This window comes from Taeniopygia guttata, chromosome 7 (assembly GCF_048771995.1).
Source record: "Taeniopygia guttata chromosome 7, bTaeGut7.mat, whole genome shotgun sequence".
Lineage (NCBI taxonomy): Eukaryota > Metazoa > Chordata > Aves > Passeriformes > Estrildidae > Taeniopygia > Taeniopygia guttata.
Window position 1 is genome coordinate 34605695 of NC_133032.1, and position 25904 is coordinate 34631598.

The following is a 25904-nucleotide window of genomic DNA, read 5'->3' on the forward strand; positions in this document are numbered from 1 at the left end:
CACAGATATCAAAAGTTCATATTTCTAAGATTTTTACAATTTAAATAATTAAGGTGATTACAAACAACTGACGCTTAGCAAAGTGATTTTCTTTTTTTAAAGATACGTATCCTTAGGGCCTTCATGCTATCAATATACCTCTTGAAATTCTCAATATATTTTTCCTGCTGGCTCTCAGAGCTTTTTGATGGAATTGTCAGTGAAAACTGCATCAGGTTTGACTGAGGTCAAATGAATCCATCTCCCAGCATCCATCAGAGTATCTAACTGCATGTCTTTTATATCTGAATTAAATCAACACTGACTGAAAAGCCAGGCAAAAACCAGGCATTCCCCAAAGGTCCTGCTGGCTGTAGGTGACCAGCAGATTGTGTACATGTAACGTTAGGTATAACCAAAGCTGCACAAATCATATTAACTTTCACATGGTATTTGAGAAAAACCTTGCCTTGTTCACATGAATGTTCTGCTTTTGTGCTCCAAGTTGATTGTATGGGTGGAAATTGTACCAGTACCTGTGTGCTGTGAAAATCCATGGCATATAAACAAAGAGTGAGGCTGATTAGTGTAAAACTTGTGATAATTTTAACATTCTTTGAGCATCCCAGGTTTAACCTGCCACTCCTGCGAACTAAGCCAAATCAAATAACATTAAGGGAATGAAAGGAGTTTGTGAACAAAGCATCAGGTACATGTTAAAAGTAATATTATATAGTGGAAAACTTAGAGTTTAAGGTTAAGCAATAGATATAATAGATATAAAATAAGATAGAAGTTTTAGGAAATTCTTTAGGGGTTTTTTGATTTTTTTTTTTAAATGAGTTTAAGTAGTATTGTAGTTATTAAATTATAATTAAATTATAATAAAAATTACAATTAATAATTGCAATTAAATAGAAGGTCTCTATTATAGTTATATAATATATATAATATATAGAGATATAGATGTATAGAGATATAGATATATAGATATTATATATAGATATAATATATAGGTATAATATATATCTATATATAGGTATAATATATATAATAATATAGATATAATAGACATATATAATATCTATATTATATATAGATATAATATAGATATATAAATATTATATATAGATATAATATATAGGTATAATATATATCTATATATAGGTCTAATATATATCTATATATAGGTATAATATATATAATAATATAGATATAATAGACATATATAATATATAGATATTATATATAGATATAATATCTATAATATTATATAGTTATATAATATAAGTAATTATTAGGTTAAAAGCAAAAAAAAATTGTGTTATTTTTTACTTAGACAGTTTGTCTTTAAAAAATTTTATTAAAAAATAAAGCTCTATTTTTAATTGGTTAGAGTATCGTAAAAATCACAGTTTGTGAGACAATAATAGAGATAATATTTAATAAACATTTGAATTTAAACAAAAAATACTGCCTCACACATTTAATTTTAAACAAACTTCCCCCAAAGCAGCCCATATGATTAGACAACAGCCAGAACCATGCCCTGGGTGATTCCATCACGTACTTTTGCATGACCTGCCGTCGGTGGCCAGGATGAAGCCAGTCCTGCAGCGACAGGTCCTCGCTTTGTGGCTGCTGCCCAGCAGGCAGATGTGGGAGCATCCCCCCGGCGTCCCCGATGGGTCCGGCTCACACGCGTGGCTTCTGGCTGCAGCCAGGGAAAACAGCTCAGATCATTGACAGCAGGATAGTGACACCAGCATGGACACAGGGCAGACAGAGGGAAATACAAAGGAAGGGGATTTGTGTCATGAGGAATCTTTCTCTGGAATATTACTGCTAAGGAAGGTGTTTTTTAAAAATGATGGCCAAGCCAGGCTAATAATGGCCCGTGGCTGTGTGCAATCACCCCTCTGTGAGTGAGCTCCTGCACAGCTGACACTTCTCCCCTTTTGCATTTGTTGCTTGGGTTCATGTGGTTGGTTGGGGTTTTGTGAGGACAGGGTGCATCCCATGCCCACACAGTCTGCTATTCCTCCTGCTCCATTAGACAGCACTGCCACTGTAGGATACGTGAAAGCACGATGCAAGCCGCTGCTGTTGTAAGGTGAAAAGGGGAGAGTTTACTTTTTGACTTCAGTATTTATATTTTTTCAAAGGTGACAATGGATTGGGGAGTGAAGGTGCTACCTCTCCAATGATATTGGACAAACTACTAGTACATCAAGTTTCTCCACCTCTATGAAGGAATGCAAAACAATAGGTTGTTTATAGAAAGTTGTGTGAGAAAGTTTTCTAACAGAATATAAACTCAGAAGGCTTAAAAAAATCTTAAAAATCAAAGTAACACAGCACCTTTCCAGGCAGACACATGTGCTGAAACTAAGGAATAGAACAAGCCTTGCAGAATTTTTCCATATTTATAGAATCACAGAATGGTTTGGGTGGGAAGGGGCCTTAGAGCCCATTTTATTCCAAACCCCTGCCATTGGCAGGATGTTCCAAGCCCATCCAACCTTGCCTTGAACACTTCCCCGGATGGGGTGCAGATTTGTACAGTTGGGATATAAATCCATCTGAAGTCAAATAATTCCTTATCCTTGATTGCATATTTCCAAATGCATGGCTCTATATTAGCAGCCTAATTTTATTATTATTTTTTAACTGTCTGAGGCAATATGCTGAGGAAAAAAAATCTACCAGGCTATCTTACATTTTCTAAGCTGACTTAAACCAGAAGAGAAGAGTATTCTAGTTCAAAAAATGTTCCATTCTTCTTACTTTACCTCAAGCTTTTCAGGTTTGTTTCTTTTAAATTAAAGCAATCAAGTGGTGTAGGGTCGATAAGGTTAAAGGTAATACAGAAACTCCACCAAGCTGAGACAGCTGTTACAGAGAATCTTGACAAGGAGCAAACATGTCCATTCAAAACTAAAGGAGTAGTGGAGTAATCACAGGATGTAATAAAAGATTACACTGTACTCAACCTCTCTGACTCCCTCAGGAGTACGAGAGGGATGATAATAGCAAAGAAAGAGTCTTTACAGCCTCCTTCAGACATTGACATCTGCAAATCAATGTCCTCAGCTCCAGGGTGAAAATTAGTTCACCCACTCTACATCAATTTAGAGTTTGTTCCCACTTCAGAAACTTCTTCAGAAGCAGCCATTCTGTTTAGAAACATCGACATTGAGAACTGATGTGTTGGCTTTTCTGTCTAAGCAGTCATGGCAATGATTTATTGTTATCAGCCATGCCAAAAACATTCTCATAAAGCATCATGGTAAATATTTTGGATCTTGCTATCTTTGCACTAAGTTCCCAGAACTCCCACTGATGTTCTGCATGCAAAAAGGATGTGAACAGATTACAGTCATACAGACCTCAGAAATTGATGTTTCCCAAAAAATCCTGAGATAAAAAAGAGTTCTTTCATTCTAGATGAGAATGAAGGTTTCTTTCACAGATGGCAAAGCTGATATTCACACAAAGCAAGGACACCCTGTCAGCATTTCCCTCTCACCAGGGCTGTGCTGGTGGCTCAGCTGCCCACACCTCTGTGCCTTTTTGGCAGTCCCAAAGACAGGAGCTCACCTGAGATGTGGGTTCTGTGTGAAAAGCAGACCCAGAGATATCGGGAATGAATCTCTGAGGTCTGAGACCAAAAGCATGTGGACAAAACTGGAACAAGCCTGAAGGTGTTAAATTCTCCGAATGCTGAGTGTCAGAACGTGCAGAGCAGGGCTTTGGGCAGTTCTCTGAACTGAATTCTTGGAAAGGGTTGAGTTGGAGCTTAGAGACATGGGAAAAGTGGAACAACCACACAAACCTCAAGGAATGGAAAGATGCGTCAAAAGGACAAATTTTAATTCCATCTTCAGATACTTTTTTCTGGTAGGACCCTTCGAACTGCACAACCACTCACTATCTGGTTTTGTGCTTTCTAGAGAGAGGAAATTTGATCTTACCTGCTGCTTGAGTTCTCTTCTGGTACACACGGATCTCTTTAGCATTGTCCAGCCTAGCAAGAGCCTGAACATCAGTGCCATTGTATCTGTCTATTCGTAAAATGCTGAGGTTGTCTGAATTAATTGTATATAAATAGTTTTCAAACACTGCCAAACCACTAAGATGCCTAATCTGGAAAAGAAACAAATGGTATCATTATTTTAGCTCAATATTTGAGGCGTATCTATGGGTTGTAAATGTCAAACACTACTGTGGATTGTATGTGATAAACTGCACAAAAGCCTTTCTGAGTATTTGTAAATAATAATCACAAAATACACTAAAAGTATAGTTCACATTCTTGTAGTCTGAAATTTATAATTAGAAAAGCTTTTACAAGAAAGGTAGAAAATTCAAGTTATTTAGCAATCTAAATTCCTTTACTCTACCAATTCCCCAGTTTCTCTGTTTTTTAAATTAAAATCTACATTAATGAAGTCCAACAGCTACATTAGTATTAACTAATGATCATTAATTAACAGTAACTAAGATAAATTAACTATTATTAACTAATAAATACAGCAATCTCAGAAATTTAAAACACAGTTCATAGGTGGAATCAATCCACTTTTTACCATTATTTTATGATCAAATCAGGGCAAATGGTGCAAGATATACCTGCTGAATATTTTCTTGAGTACATGAGAAATAAACAAATTCTCTCAGCTCTGTTGTGTTCCCTTTGTATCTCCAAATATAGTAGTGGCCACTTGTTAGTGCTTGTTTATGACAAAGTGAATTCTAAAATTGTGATAATCTCTGATGGGTCTGTGTACATTGATTAAAAATTACATAATAGCTGGTAGTTAGACAATCACAGCTCAAACACAGAATGTCAATAATTTAGAGGCTGAGCTTGATTTATAGATTTAGAAAATGTAAAATATCTCACTGGCAATTTTGAAAACTGAACAAATAAAAGAAAATTTTTTTGGCAGATATTCAGATAGTCACAGGCTGAATATCTTATTACTTTAATCATTCAATTGCTCACCAAAAAGTATTTACTTATCTCATTCACTCCCAAATTCAGACATACGTCAACCAAAAACCAACCCAAACAAAAAAAACTTGTTATGCATCAAGTAATTCAGTCATTCTGGAAATTATACCACAGCTGCCCAAGTCTTGCCATTGTATTCTGTCCTCACCCAGAAAAAAGAATAATAATTGACATCATTGCAAGCATTTGATTTAGACCCAATAAAAATTCAATGCAATTATAGTGAGATGGAAAAGAAAACAGCTTTGAAGATAAAGCCACATCTGTACCAAACTGTGGAATTCTTCCCTGAATTAAAATTCTTTCTTCCCTGTTTCCATTTCCCCTCAGTTTAAATCTTTATCATGTAACTTCCATGAGAGATTTTCTTTATTAAAACTATTAAAGGTATGTGGCTCATTTTGCAATGCTTTTTATAATTTAATTATTTGTATTTATTTCTTAATTTGTTAGGTTTTCTACATCTCATTAAGCTTTCCAGCAATCCTGTGCATGAGTGGAAACATTACTGGCTTTTCCTTTTAAAGCCACCCAGGTTGTCAATCACAGAATCCAGTTTTGTTTGGAAATCAAATCTTTGACATGTTTGTACTTACACAATAAACTTTAGTCCCTAATAATTTTTGGGAACAGTTTTGTGGTCTGCTGTTTCCTTGGATTAATGAGGAGTAATTTGAAGAAACAGTCATTCTAGGTCATGGCATATGCAGCACAAAACATACTGAAACTACCAATTCTTCATTTGAGTAGAAAGACAATCAGTACCTTTGTTACAATAGTGAGAGGTCAAACTTTTTAATCCCCTTCACCCAGATCAAAAATCAGAGATCTCATTTTTTAGCTAGTTAGGAGAAGAATCCCTCCTAACTTGATAAAGTATCCTCTTTTTCATCTACATTTCAGAAAGAAGAGGAAGAACAAGCATCTCTCCTATGACACAGGTACAGCTCAGTCAGGAGCCTGTTAAAGGTATTTGTTCATGGCTTCTGGAAATGATTTTAGCTTTTTAAATATCTACTCCAAAATGGTACTTATAAAAACAAAAACAACAAATAACCCCAAAGTTTTCAAGATCTCTTGTTCCAGAACTGGTTAAAGGCAGGGGATGGATTGGCAAAAATAAAAGGTTTTTTTGGCAAACCACTGCTTAAACTGTTTTTTGTCACATTTTCTGCCTAATTTTAGTTAGTCTAACCAGCTGCATCTTGCTAAACACTGATTACTTGGAAGCAATGAATGACAGAAGAACAGGTAAAATGTTTATTCTGCTTGCACATTTTTATGTCCCCCTGTTTAAGCTCAGGCAGAAATATATACAAACTTTGTGCCCACACCTGGCAGTTCAGGGAGTGACCAGAACAGTTTGGTCTCTGCTGGTTTTCCCTGGATTTACATAAAACTCACAAGTGCCAGACAACTCTTCCACTCTCCAGGCTAATGGACTGAAATGTTCCTGCTCTAATACTCAGTCTCAGAGTTTGTATTTATCGGGATCAGCTGTGAAAAGCATCATTGCCAAGAACAAAATTAAGATTTAAGGGCATCCAGATTAGTCTGAATGGGTGAACAGCTTTTGCTATTCTATTTCACATTATTGTGCCTGTTAGTCTCTCTTTCCTGAGTGGGTAAGGACATCTTGTCATTAATGATTTATCTCCCTGCACCTTTCCACCTCAGATTTTCCCTCCTGAAGTCTTCAACAACTGTGACTTACAGTGTGCATTGTTAATGAGACACTGCATGGAAATATTCATGGATTGCAAAATTGCTAAATTGCAGATTAACCAAAGCATGTAGATGGATCTTTTAAATTCTAACACATGAGAACTAAAAAGGTAAAAAATTATGAAATTCCTGTAGCTGCTAGCACTATGTGCATTCATTTATTGATATCATTACTTTTTACTGATTTGCAAATAAATACCTACTTGTCTGCCTTTAGTTATTGTTTGCCTCCTTCTCCCCTGATAGTCAACAACTTCCACAGTCTCCAGGTATACGTCAAGCCAGTACACATATTTATTGATGAGGTCTAGTGCCAGAGCAGTTGGCTGTTCAATTTTGGAGTCTACTATCCACGTCCTGTTCGTTCCATCCATGTCACATCTCTCCACCTTGGCAGCATTCCCGTAGTCTGTAAAGAAAAGCTTGCTGTTGAAAGAAAATAAGATGTTGTAAGTTTTAAAGAGTGTGAGCAGAGTGCAAAGCTGGTGCTGGCTCTGGAAAAAGGAAGTTTTCATTCTTTGTAATTTCAATTTACTATATATCCCATACTGATAAGTACATAATTATTTTTTTAAATTCACCATATCTTCTAACAAATTAACAATTACACAGGATTATCTTTCAAATGTAAAGCACAGAAGCTCTAAATGCATTTCCTAACAAAACAGATGCACCATGCAACACTCTAAAATTACAATCTTAAATTAATTTTTAACCATTATTTCTAGAAAATAGTTACAGGTAACTGTGACAAAGGCACAAAACACACAGGTTGTCTGGAGAACAGTTATTGCACACAAGCTATAACAAATACAGGGATCCCCACTGTCAGATATTCTAACATCTATTTCTGAAGGAGTTCCTTTAGTCTGTAGTACATTTGTCTCCACCCTTGGAAAGGTGTTCAGGCTTCAAAATGCTTCCACAAATCCAGTGAGTCATTCCATTCAGGAAAAATGGGAAACCATCAAAGACTTACAACTGCTGCTAAACTCCCTAACCCAATGCTTGATTAGCATCCACTGGGTTTAGCAAATCAATTTTGATTAACCTGACAATATTTTAACAGGATTACCTATTTGTGAGAACAAATTACACTTGCAGGCTGAAGACCACCCTGCCATGACTTTAACATGCTGTAAAAAATAATGTGATTCCAAGCTGAATGTTACTAAAACCACTGTGAGAACCAGGATTTCATTATCCAAATGAAGTGAATTATCTCCTATTTATTACCACTTATGGGAATAACTTTGGATCAATAGCATATAAAACTTCCGATATCTTTCTGTGACAGAGCAGTAATTTATAGTAGTAATTTATAGTAATTTATAACCTCTCATAAAAACCCAGTTTTAGGCTATTTGCTGAACAGCAGAATGAAACCCATATCCTTTATTTTCAGTCTTCAAAAAATAAGAATATATTTTAGAGGCAAAGTGTTTCAAGTGCAAAACTTAAAAATAAAATTTAAAAAAAGCCAACAGCACAACAACTTTTTAAAAAAGGAAAGGCATTAGAATAATCTATAGTCTATGTGCAGGAGCTGTCAAATGCCAAAATGAATTGATCTCAGAATCGTAAAATAGGGCTGGAGGAAGATTTGAAAGGTCATGTAGTCCATCACCAGGCCATAAGGCAGAATAAACTTTACCTATAATATTCCTGAGGGATAACTCCATTCCTGACAGGGATTTCTATTAATCAAAATAATTCTGAATTCCTGTCCTGTCTTTCATTGTCATTCTTTATCCCAGCTGTACTCTAAGAGTATATTTAAAAACACAGACTTAACATTCAGTTCTATACAAATCAAAACATCCATAGCACAGAATATTTGCAAAGTAAAAATCATGCCTGAAAAGCAAAAGTAATTTGTAATGAAAACAGAAAGGAAAAAAAGTGTTTATATAGCAGTATATACACTTATTTATGTATGTATTCATATAATCAGAAATAACAAGGCCAACACCTATATATATTTAAAATAAGTTGTTAAAACGTTACATGTACTCCAGACAACAATCTGTACTTCTGGGGATTTGATTTATGTTATTTAATGCAACTTTGTGCCTCAAGATTCAATAATTCAAATTAAGCTCACTTTGGAATCATAGAACCAACTGGGTTTGCTGTGATCAGATATTCACATATAAATAAATATATAAACACACAGATGTATGTAAATACACATCCAGACACAGCACAGCAGTTACAAACACCTGAAGTTTGATTTCACACTGGCTCTACTGCACAGTGTTCAGGTTTAATAATAATTTAACATTTCTACAGATTAAAAGAAAAGTTTAAAAAATAACTATTAGACTTTTACAACAAGATTATCTATTTAGATTGGACAAGAAATAAAATGTTTGTATGTAAATACCAGATCCAGTAAGTAATATCTAAGAATTAAGAATATTTAAGAATTTAAGAGGTTGCTCCACCTTTGTGGAATATGGGGTTATTTCTCTTTTTCCTCAAAATCTGTCTTATAATGAAATAATTTGTGCAAGTTATCATGACTTCATGTGTAAATGACACTCTTTTTACTCTAAAAGTCATTATTCTCCCTGAGACTGACAACAATGAAACTTTATAATTAAAGGAAGAGGCAAAAGACAGAACAAGAAAGTAGTTCCCTAAGTGCTGTTGCATGATCAAAGTGCTCTGAAAATTAAATTAAGAAAATTAAATGCTTTACTGTGTAATCTTTAAATGCAATTCTGTATTTAATGACTAATACAGATTTTTAGAGAGAGGTTTAAAGCAGAACTGCATTTCTAACACAGGAAGTTGACCCACAATTACACTGAATTGCCTTTGCCTTGGGAGCTCTAAAGGATGCACTGTACAGCATTTATTTCAGCTCAAGGCTAATTTTTGTGCTCACAAATGGTGCTGGGTTTGCCTCTCCATTTTCAGCAAAGGGCAATGAAATCTTTTATCCATTCCCAGAGCAAATTTGGGAGGAAAACTGAGCGAGGGCAGGTCCCTGCAGAGCCCAGCTCAGGGCACTGGGGCTGGCAGAGAGCTGAGTCCATCACAGCCTTCATTTCCTGACACTGCCAACGAGGCTAATTGATTGCTAATTGTGGCTGCTGCAACAGTAAAAATGTTGGCACTACACTGATTTTTATTAAGGCATGTTATCTTTTGAAAGCTATAGACTTTGTGTGTGGAAATTCTGAATTTTGCCTCGAGTTAAACAACAACAAAAAGGGGAACTCTTCATCAACTCCTGGTTGATGAACTCTTCATCAACTCCAGGCATTTAAAATCAAAAGTATTCAGTTGTTTTGACTCTTCCAAAATGATTTCACTGTGGTTCCAGCAGTTAGGAATCTACATCTAATAACTAATGGTGATATCTTGCAGGCTGAATTACACAGACTGATTTCTGCAGCAGCTTATTTGGCTTATTTTCACCTGTCCTCCTCTCCAGAGCAATTTCTAGATGGAAATCAAATTCTTTCCCTCTGCCTAGCAGCTGGAGATAAGCAAGGCAAGGCAGACTTCCTCCTCTCATAAGACAGGCTCTTTCTGATGCCCTCCTGTGCAGTTATTCCAATTTTAGGTCAGTGATTGAACAAGCATGGCCAGCACTGGGTTTGCTGCTCCAGACAGAGTTCACCAGGGTCTGCACAACATCCCAGCAACCTCCCTGCCCCAGCTGGAGATTCAGCCCCCCTGGATGACATTTGCTATTTTCACAGCTCTATTACACAGCTGATATAAACTCTCCCTCTATTCCACACACCCTCCTCAGCCTAACAATTTAGTCTTAAAAAGTAACTTTTCCAGTTTGGTTCCAGCTAGGAATACACAGGCACTATGCTGTCCATATCTGAGCAGTGACACTGCCCAGCCTTTTAAAATAATCCTCCCTGACAAACCCACTGACTAAAAATAGCAATAAATGTTAGCAAATAGCACTAATTCCAGATGAAAAGAATGCTGCCAAGAGACAGAAGTGACAGTGAACTTCCCAGTCCCTGCTCTCACACCAGGGGTCACAGATTCATATTTCCATTATTAAGCCTCAAAAATAAGTAAGGATGGCCTCAAAAGGGCTGTTTTTCTTTCTTTACAGAGACATCTGTAGGATAGTTACTGCCTTAGCTCAGCCAAATCCCTTATCACCACTGGTTTTGTCCAGAACCTTTTCTCTCCTCACTTCCTTTTGTTTTCCAAGCTTTCAGTCACCTCGTTCATAATCCACCTATTTAATTAGCTGAGAAAGAATTGTTTTCCATGTAAAGCTACATTTGGGCACTTGCATAACTGAAAACTGCTAATTTCTAATGCACCTATGATGCCAAACACTGTACAGCAAAATCAGAGTTTAGGGGACAAAAATACAAAATTCTGGATCTCGTTGACAAAAAACAATGTAATATTATAGAAAGAAAGTTAGTAAAGTATATCTGGAAAAAAAGGATTCTTTCTTAGGCAAAGTTATTGCTATGGACAAGACCTAACTAGAATAAAGTAAAATAATTCCTAGCACATCTCAACAGGAGCTATGAGTAGAAAGGACAGGGTTTAATTTTCAGAAATTACACCGAGAGGGTCATTTTCAAGACAGAAGGCAACTAAAGATATTCAGTTTATCTTAGCAAAATGAACAAGTCACAAAAAGTTAGAGGCTTTTTTACCAATTTAGGAGCAGGATTATGCTGTGGGAAAGAAGTTTGAATTGGAATTAAGAGAAATGTAATTGGTTTCAAACATAATGAGAACAGCACTGGCATTGAGCGGCACCATCAATTTACTGTAGGACAAATAAAATAACTAAAATTGTGGGGACTGTGGTGAACAAGGAACTTTCTTCAGAGGAGGTGATCAAAACAGCTAATTAAAAGGACTGTGGAAACACCCCTGGGGTTCTCCTAGAGAATCCACTGACTGGATTCTCAGAAGGGACTGCCACACAGTCCTGTATCTGATTTCTATTACATTTTTTTAAAAAATTGAATGTGATTCGATTTAGTTTACATCACATTTAATTAATAATAAGCTTTATAGCATGGTCTAGGAGCATTTTTAACTTTGATGTTGTTTAGGTTGGTTTCTGGGTTCAGCCATTTTCATTTTCATCCACATCTAAAGCAAAATAAATCGGCCACCCTCAGATTTGGCCCATTTTTGGCAATAAATCATCCATGGCCCTGAGTGTCCCAGACAGATTTTAGGAACTTGAAGAGCACTGTTTGCTAGAACACACACACACACACATTGAAAGCAATTCTCAGGTTTGGGGCAAAGTGAAATTTTTCCCCAGAGGAGGAACTGAAATACCACTGGATTTGGGTATTTGGGTTTCTCCTTCCTCTTCCTTCTTCTTTCCAGCACAATGCAGCATCCATCACCTGGAGCTTCATTTCCCACACTATTTTGGGTGGTTAGAAACTCTGGCTCTCCAGAAAAGTGCCTTTTTTTTTTTTTTTTTTTTTTTTTTTTTAAACTGATATTGGAAGGAAATACCGAGTGGATGTTTTTGTGCTGCATGGGAGTGAAATTCTATTAAAGTTCCTCTGTGATTTCTGCAGTATAAAGGGGGACATATGTTCCAAATGTTCCTGGCATTTTGGAAATCTAGCTCTGAGTGCCTGTGAGTAAAATAATAATGGTTTCTTCTCCTGGAGAGCTGCAAATTTAGTGGCAGGCAGGAAGCAGCACAGGGTCGAGCTGCAGATTAAAGTAAAACCCAGTCAGACAACTCATTCTCACCACACAGAGCCCAGCTCCACTCACTGCTTGCTGCACAACAACAGGCAAAAATCAGCAAAACTCAGCCCCCAGGGGGGACATTTGTGATGAAATACACTTCTCTTTGCAGGGAAGTCGCCAATTCAAACAAAAATTTTCTTATTTGAAGACACAGTGGTGGAGGCCTGAGCAGCAAATAGGGAAAGTAGCTGAGAATTTGAGGGTGGATTAAAAACAGAGCCAATCTGGTTCACTGCTAAAAACACAAGTTGTCATATTTGTTTGCTTGTTTGTTTCTATTTAAACTGTCCATCATCCATCTATAAAATCATGCCTGTTAGAAAGCTAAATTGGTTTGCCATCAACAGGTCCCCCAGCCCCCCATTTCCTTACAGACACAGAAATGTGAATTTTCAGGTGTTATATAGTGAATGTCATTTGCTAATTCAGGATGGTTGTTTATTATATTGTTATGACTGTGCACCACAATTGTTTTAGCATCCCTGCATGTTATTCAAGTTTGATCCCTTCCACTCCAGAGGGTTTAAAAGCCTTTGCTTTGTCTTAGGGATGCCAATCAAATATACATAAAGTTCATAATAATCCTTTAAAGTGTTTGCCCCTCCTTTTCCCACCCAAATATGCTTTTTCTGCAGGGTGAGAGTGCAGATGTCTGTCCTGTGCACTCATCTACCATCTCTGGGTCGAGCAGGAATGATGTAGGACAGAATTATGCACACCTGAGATTCTCTCTAACGATGTTTTGTCACAGTTGCAATTTTCTCACACAAGCTCTACTCCAGCCTATGCAGAGGAATATGTAAACTATGTAAATATGCAATAAACCCATATCAATCCTATTTCTTGCTCCATTTATGAGTAGTTGTGGCTGTACACGCTCAAAAAAGCACATCTGGACTATAACATCAATAAATCAAACACACAGAGAAATGGAAGTTCAGCTCCCAGGTTTTGCTTGTGGATAAAATTGCACAGAAAGTTTGTCCTACACTCTCAGCACAAGAGTTGTCTGCTTCTTCTTTTTTTCCATATCAAGACTACAGCAATGGGATACACTCTTGGAAAAGTGCATCCCTTAGAATATATCAAATTTATACTTGCTTAAACCTGCTTTTTGTCTACATACAATTCCATATCTTTTAATTAAAATTATCTAATTACCTTGATTAATTTGTGCACAAAGTAATTTTCTGAATAAAAAGCATGCTCTCTGAATTTTCAAAATTTATTCCCAATATAAAATTTTAGTAAGTAAATCAAATATTACCTTTTCAGCCACATTTTTTTTCCGTAACTAGATACCAAGTTTTAATAACTGTCAGTTTGAAATGAAAGACACATTGCAGATGTATTCCTGGATTCATTAAGGGTCCTGAACATCAGTATTTATTTGTCAGATTATTGCCCTTTATCTGAAAATGTAAGGATTGAGACTTAAATCAGATGCAGAAAGTTGGAATTAAAGAGTCCTTCCAGACTAAATGTGCTTCCCCATGTGTAACTACAAGCTCATCAATTAGAATAGAAATGAAGAAACATTGATTATTCACATTTGATCACAAACCAGCTGTGCCAAATCAATGTGCTGATCCACTGAAAAAATTCATTTTATAAACAAAAGTGCCATGTTACATGGCTTTATATCAACATTTAAGTAGACTTTAAATGTGACATCTAAACAATACCATGAAGTCTCCACCATATTTTTAAAAAGTAGATATAAACCCTCCCTAAAATAAAGAAAATATTTAGCAGACTTTATATAGCTATGAAATATATGCTTACATTCAAGCCACACACTGATGCTAGAGATACTGAAATCTGCAACATGATGATGAATAGTTCTTGGATTATCCTGAGTATTTCTTTTTGAGGGTAAGATGGTTCATTTCCACTCCTTTACCAGATGTACAAGATGCAGGGAAATAATTTTGCCATAGAAAATTAAAATTCTCTTTCTTTATTGGCAACTCAGGCTCTGATATATTTGTTATCCTTGAAACTCAACTTGAGATATGTATTTTAATGTGCAATTTTCGATCATTCTGCTTTGAATGATTTCTGGAGCATCAAAATGGTGCCATGTGACCTTTTATACTCTTTACATGCACTCTTTTATGTACAGAGCAGAATACACACATTCATACTCTGATTTTCAGATTTCCTTACTATTGTACCAAAGCTCTTTCACAGAAGAAATAAATGCAGCACTTTCCCTGAAGGTATTTAATTTCCACAAGATATTATTACGTTCAGTCAGACTATTGCTTTTTCCACTTAATAAATAACCTTTTCCCTTAGTTGAAAAGTGACAATATTAAAAATTACTTTGAAAATAGGAGTTTTTGGGGAGGGAGGGAGGAAGTTTTCATTAATTGTTCAGTGATTGTTGGGCAATAAAGGCAGAAAAGAAGATGATCCTTGAAATTGTGTTTGACTTGCAGCCTGAGGAGCTTCAGGCTAAAGCAGTGTGGAGTTTGGAGAGTTTAAATTTGGTTCTAGAGCTTAAGCTCAGGCTCAAAGCACCAGCAGCAAGTCCTTGTTTAAAAATGACTGTGTAGACACAGGAGGCCATAATTTCCCAAACACAACCCCACTTCTGCAGGGCCTTTTCCTTCCCAGATTTGAGACGTGGCCTTTTCAACCCAGCCTGAGAAATGATGGTTGCACGGAGCATTTGGCACTAAGAAATGTGGAAAATGGGCCCACCCCGTGTGTCAGGGATTTCAAATCGTGTTTTCCACACCACCAGCATCAATCACAGTACAGGATGCTTTGTCTTCAACTCTGTGATTTCTGTCAACCAACTTTTTTTTTCCACTTAGTGACAAGCAATGAAAAAGGAAACGTTTTTTTTTGCAATATTAATTTCTTTTAAATGTATTATTAATGAGAAAAAATAAATTAAAACAGTTCTTCCACCATGGTATTTGATGACCTATACCAGATTAAATGTCAGTAATAGCTGGCATTTGAGAACCTGTCTCATCCATCTTATGCAGAAAATGCTACAATCATCATCATTATGTAGGATTACATTAAATTAATCAAAAATCCACAGTTTGCAAGCTTTAGGAATCTCAGGGCTCCTTCCCAGGCAGCCCTGCAGAAAGGCCAGGATTACATGGAGACTTTAGATCCCAAAGGTTTCAGGCCCTGAAAACTGATGATTTTAAGTTATGATATGTTAGCTGTCAAAAAAAGGGATGGAGATCCTGTTTTTGTTTTTTTTTTTTTTTTCCTTTCCAGCAAATTCAAGCAAAGCTGTATCAGCGTCTGTTAAATGCAATGATGTCTCAGGTTAAATTTAAGTCATTAAATATCATCAGTGTCATCAAAGCTGAAGATGGTTGTGGATAAAGAAACAGGCAAAGCTGTAAAAAATCTATTCTGACAAAAAAAAATCTGAAATTTATATTTCAAATACATTTTATAAATTCTAATTTGTGTAAAAAATTACTTCAAATTAAGTTTATGCATGTTAATGATCTTACCTTATGCCAAAGAGGAGCAAAACCATTTAATATTTGTTCTCCACAACCAAACACTACTAACACAATAAATCCTTGAGCTGGTTTAAATTGTGCCAGTGGTTATTTATCACAGTGTAGAACAGAAAATAGACAGCCTGTGCTTGGCAGCAATGGACAGAACTGATCTGTATCCTGGCTTTCCTTTGGGGTGATGCAGTAAACTTTGCAGAATTATTATTAATTGAATTATTCCAATTCAATTGATGATTCCAATGGTGAACAGCAATGAGAAATACTCAGGGCTCACAAAGAAAAAAAAGTATCTAGCCAAATTATAACTATACAAAATGAAATAAACCAAGTTTCTCATCCAGAACTTCAATGCACCTCTTTAGGAATCTCTGTTCTTTAATGTTTGTGGGGTTTTTTTGCAAAGCACTAAGTTCTGAAGTGAATATTAGAACTTACATCTTTAATTTCTGATGTTTCAAATATTTTTCAATGTTTGAAATATTTCAATATTCAAATATATTTCTGAATTTCAAACATTTTCTGCTACAGAGGTTGGTTTGGATGCTGCTGCTCCACACCAGGCTCAGTGATGGAACATCTCTGTGCAGGACTCAGAGCTACAAATATTCCCACTACAAATTCCTACATGGAGAATTATTTAATGTCAGCAACAAGTGAATTACCTGATCCCATGTCTCATCCTGGCATTTGACAGTAAGTAAAAATAGGCAGTTTTGCTTCCTCAGTAACTACTGATTAAATTACTCATTTTCTCCCCAAAAATGTGATTGCAAATTTAAATTATATTAAAAAAAAAAAAAACCCAAACAGAAATCTTGTCTAAAACAAAGATCATATGCAACAAATTATAAAGTTAGTAAAAAAGAAAAAGCAAGACAGGATTTTTACAGAACTGTAATATTTGAAATTAAGTTGGAAGTATTGTATTTGCATTATTGTATCTCTTCTGAGATCACACACTCTTTAAATCTTCATGATATTTTTTCTTAAGGCACTACAAAAGAGAACTTAATTTCAGTTCAGCGTCAACAAAATTGGTTTTATTCCACCACGGAGAAGGCTCTTGTGCTTTTACTGTTGTTAATTTATTCTTGATCTGTTAACCTTTAATTTACAGCAGCAAGGCCTAGTGGGAAGGCAGAATTATTTATGACACCACTAGTAATTAGTGCCTAATTACTAGAACTAATATGAAGCTGCTAGAAAGCTGTGCATATATTCAGGATTTTAAGTCAACGAGTGCTGATTTGTAACACAAATATATAAACAAGAGAAATATTTTGACTTCCAAAGTTTCCCCCAACTGAAGCCCATTGACGATCTGCCACATTATTTAAAAACTTTCTGCTTTGGCAAAAAAGTTATACAAATAATGTCAAAAGGAGTTCCTGCTTTTGGATCTAGCTGGGAAACATTTTCACAGACTTTTCCTGAAAGATTTACTGCGTGCCAAAAAGAATACAAAGACAAAAAATTTCAGTATGTGGTGGTATGTAATGATATGGACATACTGACTGGAGTGTTACAGTAAATTGCTGGAGGTTCTGTATTTTGATGCTCAAAGTGATAAATATGCATATATTTATTTATTTCAGCCACTGGTTTGAAATTTCCCTTTTCATTCGAGCGGATCATTCTAATAATCCCTATTTACTGAACTATCTGCTGTGCTACTTTCCACACGAAGCTGTGTCATTTGAAGAGCAGTGACAACCTGTGCTGGCATGACAAAGTACTTTATAGAAAAGCCATATGTGTAATACACTCGCTGTGCTTGTTACAGAGTTGTGAACATAAGTAATGAATTAAAAAAGAGGCTGCAAGAAGCAACGTGGGAATTGTGGGATTAAAGAGGCTGTCAGCTGATCCAGAGGCACAGCATCCACTTCTGCTCCAAATATATATATATATATATATATATATATATATATATTTTTTTTTTTTAGTAGTAGTTGGCAAAATGTGGTAGCAAAAAATTATGCTTTGTTTACAAAAATGATGAAAGGATTAGCTGAAATCAAACAGAGATAGAAATAAAATAAATTCCCTGCCTCCTCCCAGAGAATCCGTAAAACCACGGGGAAACTTGATCAAGATATTCAAAAACAAAATAAATATTATTTCAGGGGATTATTGGGTTATCTATCTATCTATTCGTATCAATCAGACATTTTCTGCTAGGAGATTTTGACTCCTCCTTGTTCTCTGGGGATAAAAGCATGGAGCTATAGCATGGTTCAGCATGGAACGAATTCCAGAAAGTCACAAATCATAAATTTTTAACAGAACAGAAAAATAAAAGTCACTTTAGCACTTCCCCTGCTGCCCTGCTCCCCTCTGCCCTGGGCTGTCCATGTTTCCAGGAATGGGACATACAGCACCACCCCACCCCACATTTTCCTCTGCAACATGCAACAAACCCATTCCTGGATTTTTTCTTTTTTTTTTTTTTTCCATTTCCTTATTCAGGGAAGGAATTTCACAAGCAATTTTGAAGCCAGCAAACAAATCTACTTCCTGATTATTCTTCTGCAACACCAGAAATGTAGAGATGTATTAGCAGCCCTGGTTCCAAGCAGAATGAGGAGAAAAAGGAGGGATTTTACACCCCAGTGATGGCTGCACACAGCATCTCTGTAATAATGTTTCAAATGCCAACCTACCTCACACAGAATTAGCCAGGAAGACAATTTCTGAAAATTACTAAAATGGAAAAAATTGAAGAAAGACTTGCAGGAAAAATAAAATAAAAATACTTTTCTGGCCAAGTATAGGACTAAATTAATGTGCAAAGCAGTTAGGTTATGCCAGCATGAACTGATAGCTGAGCCATCCACACTACCTCACCGATTTTATTATCAATTCTAAGACAATTTCAGAACTCAAAGAAGTAAGTTATGGCTGATGTCATTAATACTATATGAAAAATGGAATTCTAACATATTTATGATTCATGCCACGCAGTCTCAGAGGCTTTTGGTTACATCAGTAAATCACTTTTTCCTTGCTCAAAGCAGCACTTCTCCCCAAGTCTCCAGGCCACCAGGCACACAGTGGTGAGTACAGCTGCATTTTACAGCTGCTTAACTTATTTGTTTTATTAATTTACTAATTATCTCATTTTAGGAGAAGAAGAAACAATATCTACCCCCATGCAAATGCTGAGTACCTGATATCTCATGTGCTGAGGGACAGCAGGAGAGGAGGTGAAGCTACACAAGGAAGGCAGCTGCATGTGCAGCCCAAGAGGCATTGATGGAAAAACTTTTATTACAGCAGCTGATGCAGTCTGAGGAGAAGATTCCCTCTGCAGCAGACAGCCTGAAAGCAGATCACAGTGTGCCTACCTGTCAGGAAGGCTTTACTTCTTTATTTTAAGACAAAACTGATATACACTGACATGAGTGAGAGTGGATCAGCAAACAGCCTGGTGGGATTTAGAGGGGAGCAGGACACTGCCTGTTTGCTTGCTTGATTACAAGATAAAAGCAATAATCTACAGGCACCACTAATGAAACATATTTTTCACATTATTTTTCTCTGATGCCAGCAATATAATTAATACCTACTTTGCATATTACCTGCAATATAAGTGAATTTACTCTAATCAGCCTGAGGTGAAAGGAGCACAGATTAACTTGGGGTTTTCTTCCCCTCCATTTGCTTCAACATAATTGTCCTCCTCTGACACACCCCCAGTGAATCCCCTCACAACCTCCAGCACTTTATAATCACTCCCACCCTCTCTGTGCTCTGGGAAGAGGCAGCAGATAGCTGGGGCTGGGACACAGCCACCACCTGCTGCAGAGCAGTCATTTCCTTCCCTGCCTTATTAAAAGATCTGCTCCTGGTCTTTTCACATCTGATTCCAAAAGAGGGAAGACTGAAGAGCAGCAAGGACACTACTTTATATTCCTTAAGAGCAGTTCCTGTGTTCAGCAAGCAGTAATTGCTTGATTCAACCTGCTCTTGATGGTACCTGGCTAGGGAGGTGCTTACTTGTCAAAGCATAATGGGGACACAGCAGCAGGGACAATCAGCACAGCAGATCAGATGGTGCCCAAATCCCTGTGAAACCTACACCAATAAAAAAGCCAAACCCCTGGGATTCAGTTCTTTTTGGAAATCTTAATGGCTTCCCAAGTCACTGAGATCCAGTCCCCATCCCTGTGAAGGTCTCACCACACAAGTGATGAACCCCAAGAACTCTGAACACAGAAGCACCACTCAATTATAATTCAAAACTTCATCCTGCTATTATTTGGGGTTTTTTTTCTTTTTTTTTTTTTATTTTCTTCTTCCTAATTAAACTAGTAATTGAGGCTGTGCTATGAGCTGAACTCAATTAAATAAGTCGGGGTATGTTCAACATATGCTCCCAAAACTCTGCCACTCAAAGCCCGGGCTGGAATATCTAATCTACAAGCATCAGACAGCTGTAAAGAGGAAATAAATTGCTATATCATGCTATTGAACATGTCTAGGAAAAGGCATCACTCTCCTCAGTATCTAAATAACAGCTGAAAATGTAAGGGAAAATTCCAAAGGTGAGGAAAAATTCAATCAAAAAGAAGTGTTTACTGGAGAGAGTGGGGCGTTTCTTTGATTTATTGGTTAGTTACTCTGCATTAAGGACTTTGCTTTAATATTTTATCAAGCACAGTGATTTCAGCATCACATGAAGTTTTCTGAGGGGTATACCAGATGAAGCAGAGTTCACCAGATACCCCAAGGGCTGGGAAAAATCTGTGGCTGACTTGATGAGTTCTTCAAATCTCCATGTACTTCTACATCAGAGAACCCAGCCCAACATTTCCTTCTGAAACTCTTCTATTACTATTTAAAAGAGAAGAGAGAGCAAAGTCAATAAAACAGGTATGAGTGAGACAAAATAGTTCACTTCTCTAATGACAATTATTTATTTACACAATGAAAAGGAGGTTCAAATAGATAATATTTGGTGGCTAAACACTTGTCTGGTGTGTTGGAGCAGTGGAGATACTTGAATTTGGAAGTACCAGACATTATATGAGGGTCTCCTGTGGCCATTTCCCTTTCCATGGTAACTGTGAAAGTTCCCAGGTTCACCTCAAAACTGAACAGAAAATCTTTTGCAGGACAGAAAAAGATCTCCCTATCACCTCAGCTTCTGAAATATTAAGAGATAAAAATGATTCAGCTTTCTTTGTAAACGAAGACAAAAAAAAAACCAATCAATTTTGATGCTAGAAATCCCAGATATCAGGTTATTCCTTGCAGAAAATGCTCTCTTCATACTCAGGAGTAGCCTAAACTGAAGGAAGCAGCTCAGAAGGGCAGTAGCTGTTGTGTTTATTTTGTGTTTTCCTAATCTATTAAGGATATCCAGCTATCCTCATATCCAGAAACAGATAAGCTGCTTCAAATCAATGCTCAGAATGTTTTAAACTGCACACTTTGTGAAAACTCCAGCTGTTTATAGCAATAAATAACTGGACATGAATCTCTTCCATTGTCATAAGACATCACTGGACATCATGAGATGTTCATTAATCTGTGTTTCAATTTGAATGAGAACATATTCTGTTTGAAGAATATGAATATTTCCACAGAAATGGAAGCCATAAGAGCAGAATACACACGTGCTTTATTAGCAGCTGTTTTTCAAATGCTTTCTCTAATGCCACATAACAAAGTCAGTGATCCAAGAGAGCTAAGAAATTCACAGGGTAAAAAGACTGAAAAGGATGATATTATTAAGCCTCTTTTCAGGTTTTCCTAATAGAAATCCAGTCACTAATCAGTCATTCGTAACAAATACTCATTAATTGTCATCCTTCTCAAAGCACTCAGCAACAGGATGGTATTTTAGGGGTGGGGAGGTTGAAATGTAGAGCAGTGAGCTCACAGAACTGACAAGTATAAAAACAGGAAGAAAAAAGAGGTTTTTTTTTAGCTCTCACACCTGTGCCTTCCCCAGCTGTTTCTAGCTGGGTCTTTACTGAGCACTGAGCAGGCAGCGTGCCTGGAGCTTAAACACATCACAGGAGACAGAGATGGATTGGCACCTCCTTGTTTGCCAGGTACAGCAAATATTTGCTTTCATTTCACAAGCCCTGCATTGACATCAAATAATTTATAACTCTATTGAGTATAAACCTCAAAATAAGCTCATTTGGCTCACGCAGAATTAAGCTGATGTGCTGCAGAAGAAGAGAAGGACTCTCTGTGCCTGTGACACACCCCAAGAATTTAGAAACATAAAGCGCTCAGTTCTGCCTTCTTCTAAACACATGTCTAGAAAACTTGATAAAAACTGTGTTTTTGGTAAGGTTTTATGAAAGCCTCATCTACATTTCTGGTCAAGGTTTTAGGAGTTTGCCTGCCACAGGCAATAGCACTGAGCCACAGTGGCAGCTGCTGTAATTAAGGCAAGATGCTTGATTTCACCAAATATTGATGCAGTTTCCCAGGTTTCACCTTTTCCCAGAGACATTTCAGTACAAAGGATTCTCTCCAAGGGACTTAGACTTGACAGCTGAACAGCCTTGTGCTCAGAAGCCCTTCTTTTAATTTTTGGTGAGATCCTGTTGGGTTTTGCATGCAGGAGGCAAAGTTCAGTTTTCAAGAACGTGCACTTGCTATGAGAGAAAGATGCATGGGCTCTGTGTGTTCTCCCACAAAAACACAGTCCCATCACTGGTTACAGTAAATTTTCCAATCAAAAGATTAATATTCCAGTTTGAATACTAATAATAGGTGGAGCACAGTTTCTCAAGAGTGCTGAACAGTTGTACAACAAAGTTAAAAACTGAGATTGTCCCACTTGCAAAAGTTTCTTTTTTAAATGTTGAAAATTCTTTATTTTCTTTTTTTATATCTATGACCAGAATAAAAGAAGACAATTCTACTTTTTTTTTTTTTTTGTCCCCTAAATTCCCACCTTTTCTTCAAGTCTCTCTATCCATCTATTTTCACACTACTACTTAGTTCCTTAACTAGATATTTATCCTCACCTCCCTGTTTCAGAGCACTGCCCCTTGACTGGAAGCCACGAAGGCTGAGCAGTCTCAGATGTCCCCATCTGGAAAATAAAAGGTTTAATTCATCCAGCTTGTTTTTGAGATCTTAGATTTTGGAAATAAAGAGTAATTGAATATCCTTGAAAAGAGCTCATGGTGCACATAGATAAATACACTATATTTAAAGCACAGAATGAATTTTAAAATGCATATAATGACTTGAAATAGTTCTTCATTGCTGTCACAAAACTGTTTGATTTTTTTTTTCTTTAATCTATCATGATTGGAGCTATAAACCCAGTGATGGAAAATAAGCATTTTCATTTGATTAAACATTTTGAAGCAGCACTGAGTTTGGGGAACACTCGCTTGAAGCGCAAAATAAGAAATAAAATGACACCATGAAAGGTAAATGTCACCAATCATATGATTAAAAATACAATTAGGGAAGACTTAAAACTAATTCTGTGTGATGATATTTTTTTTCCTTTTTTTTTTTTATTTCCTTTAAACTGTACCACATGTGCAAATATGCAACACAGACAACTTCACCTGCAGCGGGCAGGCCATGGGCAGCCAGTGACCTCTGACAGGTGCTCTGCAAAAATCTCCTGGTGCCAACAGAGCTGTGGCATGGCCTTTGCTTTATTTATCATGAGGGGGGAATGGTGTGAGAAACAGAAAATAGGAGTTAAAAATCACATAAATCAGAACTGGTATAACCTTCTAAGCCATGTCTAAAATCAGCAGCAACACGGGAAGGGAATTTTCACAGGTTTTTTTAAGTTTTTTTTTGCTTGTTTTCTTTTTTGCTTTTCTTTTGTTTTGGGTTTGTTTCTTGGGTTTTTTTTGTTTGTTTGTTTTGTTTTTGGGGGGTTGTTTGTTTTTGTGGGTTTTTTGTGGTTTTTTTGTTGTTTGTTTTTTGTTTGTTTGTTTGGGGTTTTTTTTGCAATTGAAGGAATGAAGTAATTCCAGTTGTCTAATTTTTCATGAGACATTCTACTTAGGAAAATAATATATATCCACACACAAGGTAAAATATGTATCTGCAGGAAATCAGAATGGTCAGTCAGATTCACTTCCCAGATTCACCTCCCTTCAGCACCTTTCCTTATTTACCCCAATTTTATAGCAGAATGCCTGTCAAAGTACCTTCCAACACCAAGTTCTTCAGAGAACCTGGAATTTAGAGACCAGTTTGCCTGATAATCAGTTTAGGTAATGGGGGAGCAGAAAATCCAGACCATGGACATCCCCCAAAGCTTGAGGGTGAGCTCAGCATCCCCAGTGTGAGCCTATTCAGCACTTGAGTGGCTTGGACCTGATGGTACTGGGTTTAAATGATCATCTTTACTTTCATAGAGATGGAAAAAATATGGAAAAATATTAAAAATTGAAAATATTATACATATTTTATAAAAATATTAAAAATAGGGAAAAATATGGAAAGCACCAGGCTGAGCTCAGCACTGCACAGAAAAAAACATTAAGGCTGGACTGGGTGCCATCACCACCCTGGCTAAAGGGGCTGCTGAGCACCCTGAGAGCCAATTCACCTTCCCTTCTCTTCCAGAATTCACAGGGAATGGCATTCCACTTCCCTGCATGCAGCTTACCCGAAAATATCTGCTCCAGGATAGTGCTGCTTTCAGGAGTGAGGTGTATTGGTGTAAAAAGGGCTGGGGCAGTGTGGTAAGATAGGGACAGGCGAAGCGGAAGATTACCGGAATGTCACGGAAAGATAGGCCCCTTCCCCCCTTCTCTCTCCCCTGCTTATCTGCTACCCCAGGAGTCAGAAAAGAATGTAGCCACACCTGTCCTGGTAAAATTCCACTACCCACTATCCTCCGAGACCCCAAACCCCCCTCTGACGTAGCAAAGACTCCTAAACCTATTTAAACCCACGAAATAGGATAATAAAGGCTTTTCAACCGTCCGCCATATTGGTGTATGCGTGTGTTGATTAGCCCGAGTGGCTTGGACGAGACCAGGCCGCCGTGCTGCCTTATCTGAACCAGGCTCCTGGTTGTCTTTCATAAAGACAACATACTGGTGCCGAAACCCGGGACAAAAGAAGAAAAATTTGCCCGGTGGACGGGTTTCACCTGGACAGAAGCAGCGGCCAGGACGGCGGGACCGTACCCAGGCGTAAGGGGAGACGTCCCCCTAGGATCCGCGGGCGTCATGGACGCAATGGCAAGGATCGTGAGTGCTATTTATTCACAGTGGGGTATTGGGTGTAAGCTCAAGGATTTTCATCTTGCCATGGCGAGATTGCTTGAGCTAGGGGCAATCGAGCGTCCCGTGGACGTATTACATCCGGAAATATGGGACAAATGCACTGCCGCGCTAGCCGAAGACACAAAATCTTCCGGCAGCGGCAGATATCTTAAAGCGTGGGGCAAAGTAGAAAAAGCCCTACGCAAAGCGATAGAGGAGCAGGAGACATGGAGCGCGGCGCGCACGTGTTTATTAGTTACTCCAAAACTCGGGGTGGGGGCGGGGACGCAGACTGTCCCTGAGAGCGATTCGCTCGGCAGCGGGGACCCAGGGGGGCTCAGCGCGACACCCGCTCCCCCAGATCAGAGCCCACCCCCCCCCGCAGGAACCCCCCGCGACACCCCCGCCGCCGAAAATCCCCAAAAACCCCCCCCCGCGCAAACCCCCCGAGAGACCGCAAATTCCTCCGAGCCGCCGCCGCCGCCCGCCCGCGATCCGATACCGGAGACGCAAGAGCACGCGGAGCGCTTCTGGCAAGGGCTGCTAAAAGAAGCCAGAGCCGCCGAAACGGCGGTTTGGGAAGACGGCATGGCCACGCCGCCCCCCTATGCCTTTGAAAATGGCGCCGGGAGCGAGGGAGAGGGGCGGGGCTCGGGCGGTCCCGGCGCGAACACCCGGGGGGAGCGCGATCTCGGGAATGCGCGCGCGCGGGAGAAGGGGGCG

General features: G+C 37.8%; 1 protein-coding gene across 3 annotated transcripts in view; it reads right to left on the reverse strand.

Moving 5' to 3' along the window:
- The window catches only part of LRP1B (LDL receptor related protein 1B), a 630666-nt gene that overhangs the window by 224230 nt on the left and 380532 nt on the right, over positions 1 to 25904 (reverse strand). For all 3 annotated transcript variants that reach the window (XM_041717598.2, XM_032749504.3, XM_041717597.2), the window contains exons 8-10: positions 6925 to 7147; positions 3954 to 4125; positions 1550 to 1693 (exon numbers count right to left, since the gene is read on the reverse strand). In XM_041717598.2, the coding sequence (XP_041573532.2) occupies positions 1550 to 1693; positions 3954 to 4125; positions 6925 to 7147 (539 nt within the window). The remainder of the gene's footprint in view (positions 1 to 1549; positions 1694 to 3953; positions 4126 to 6924; positions 7148 to 25904) is intronic.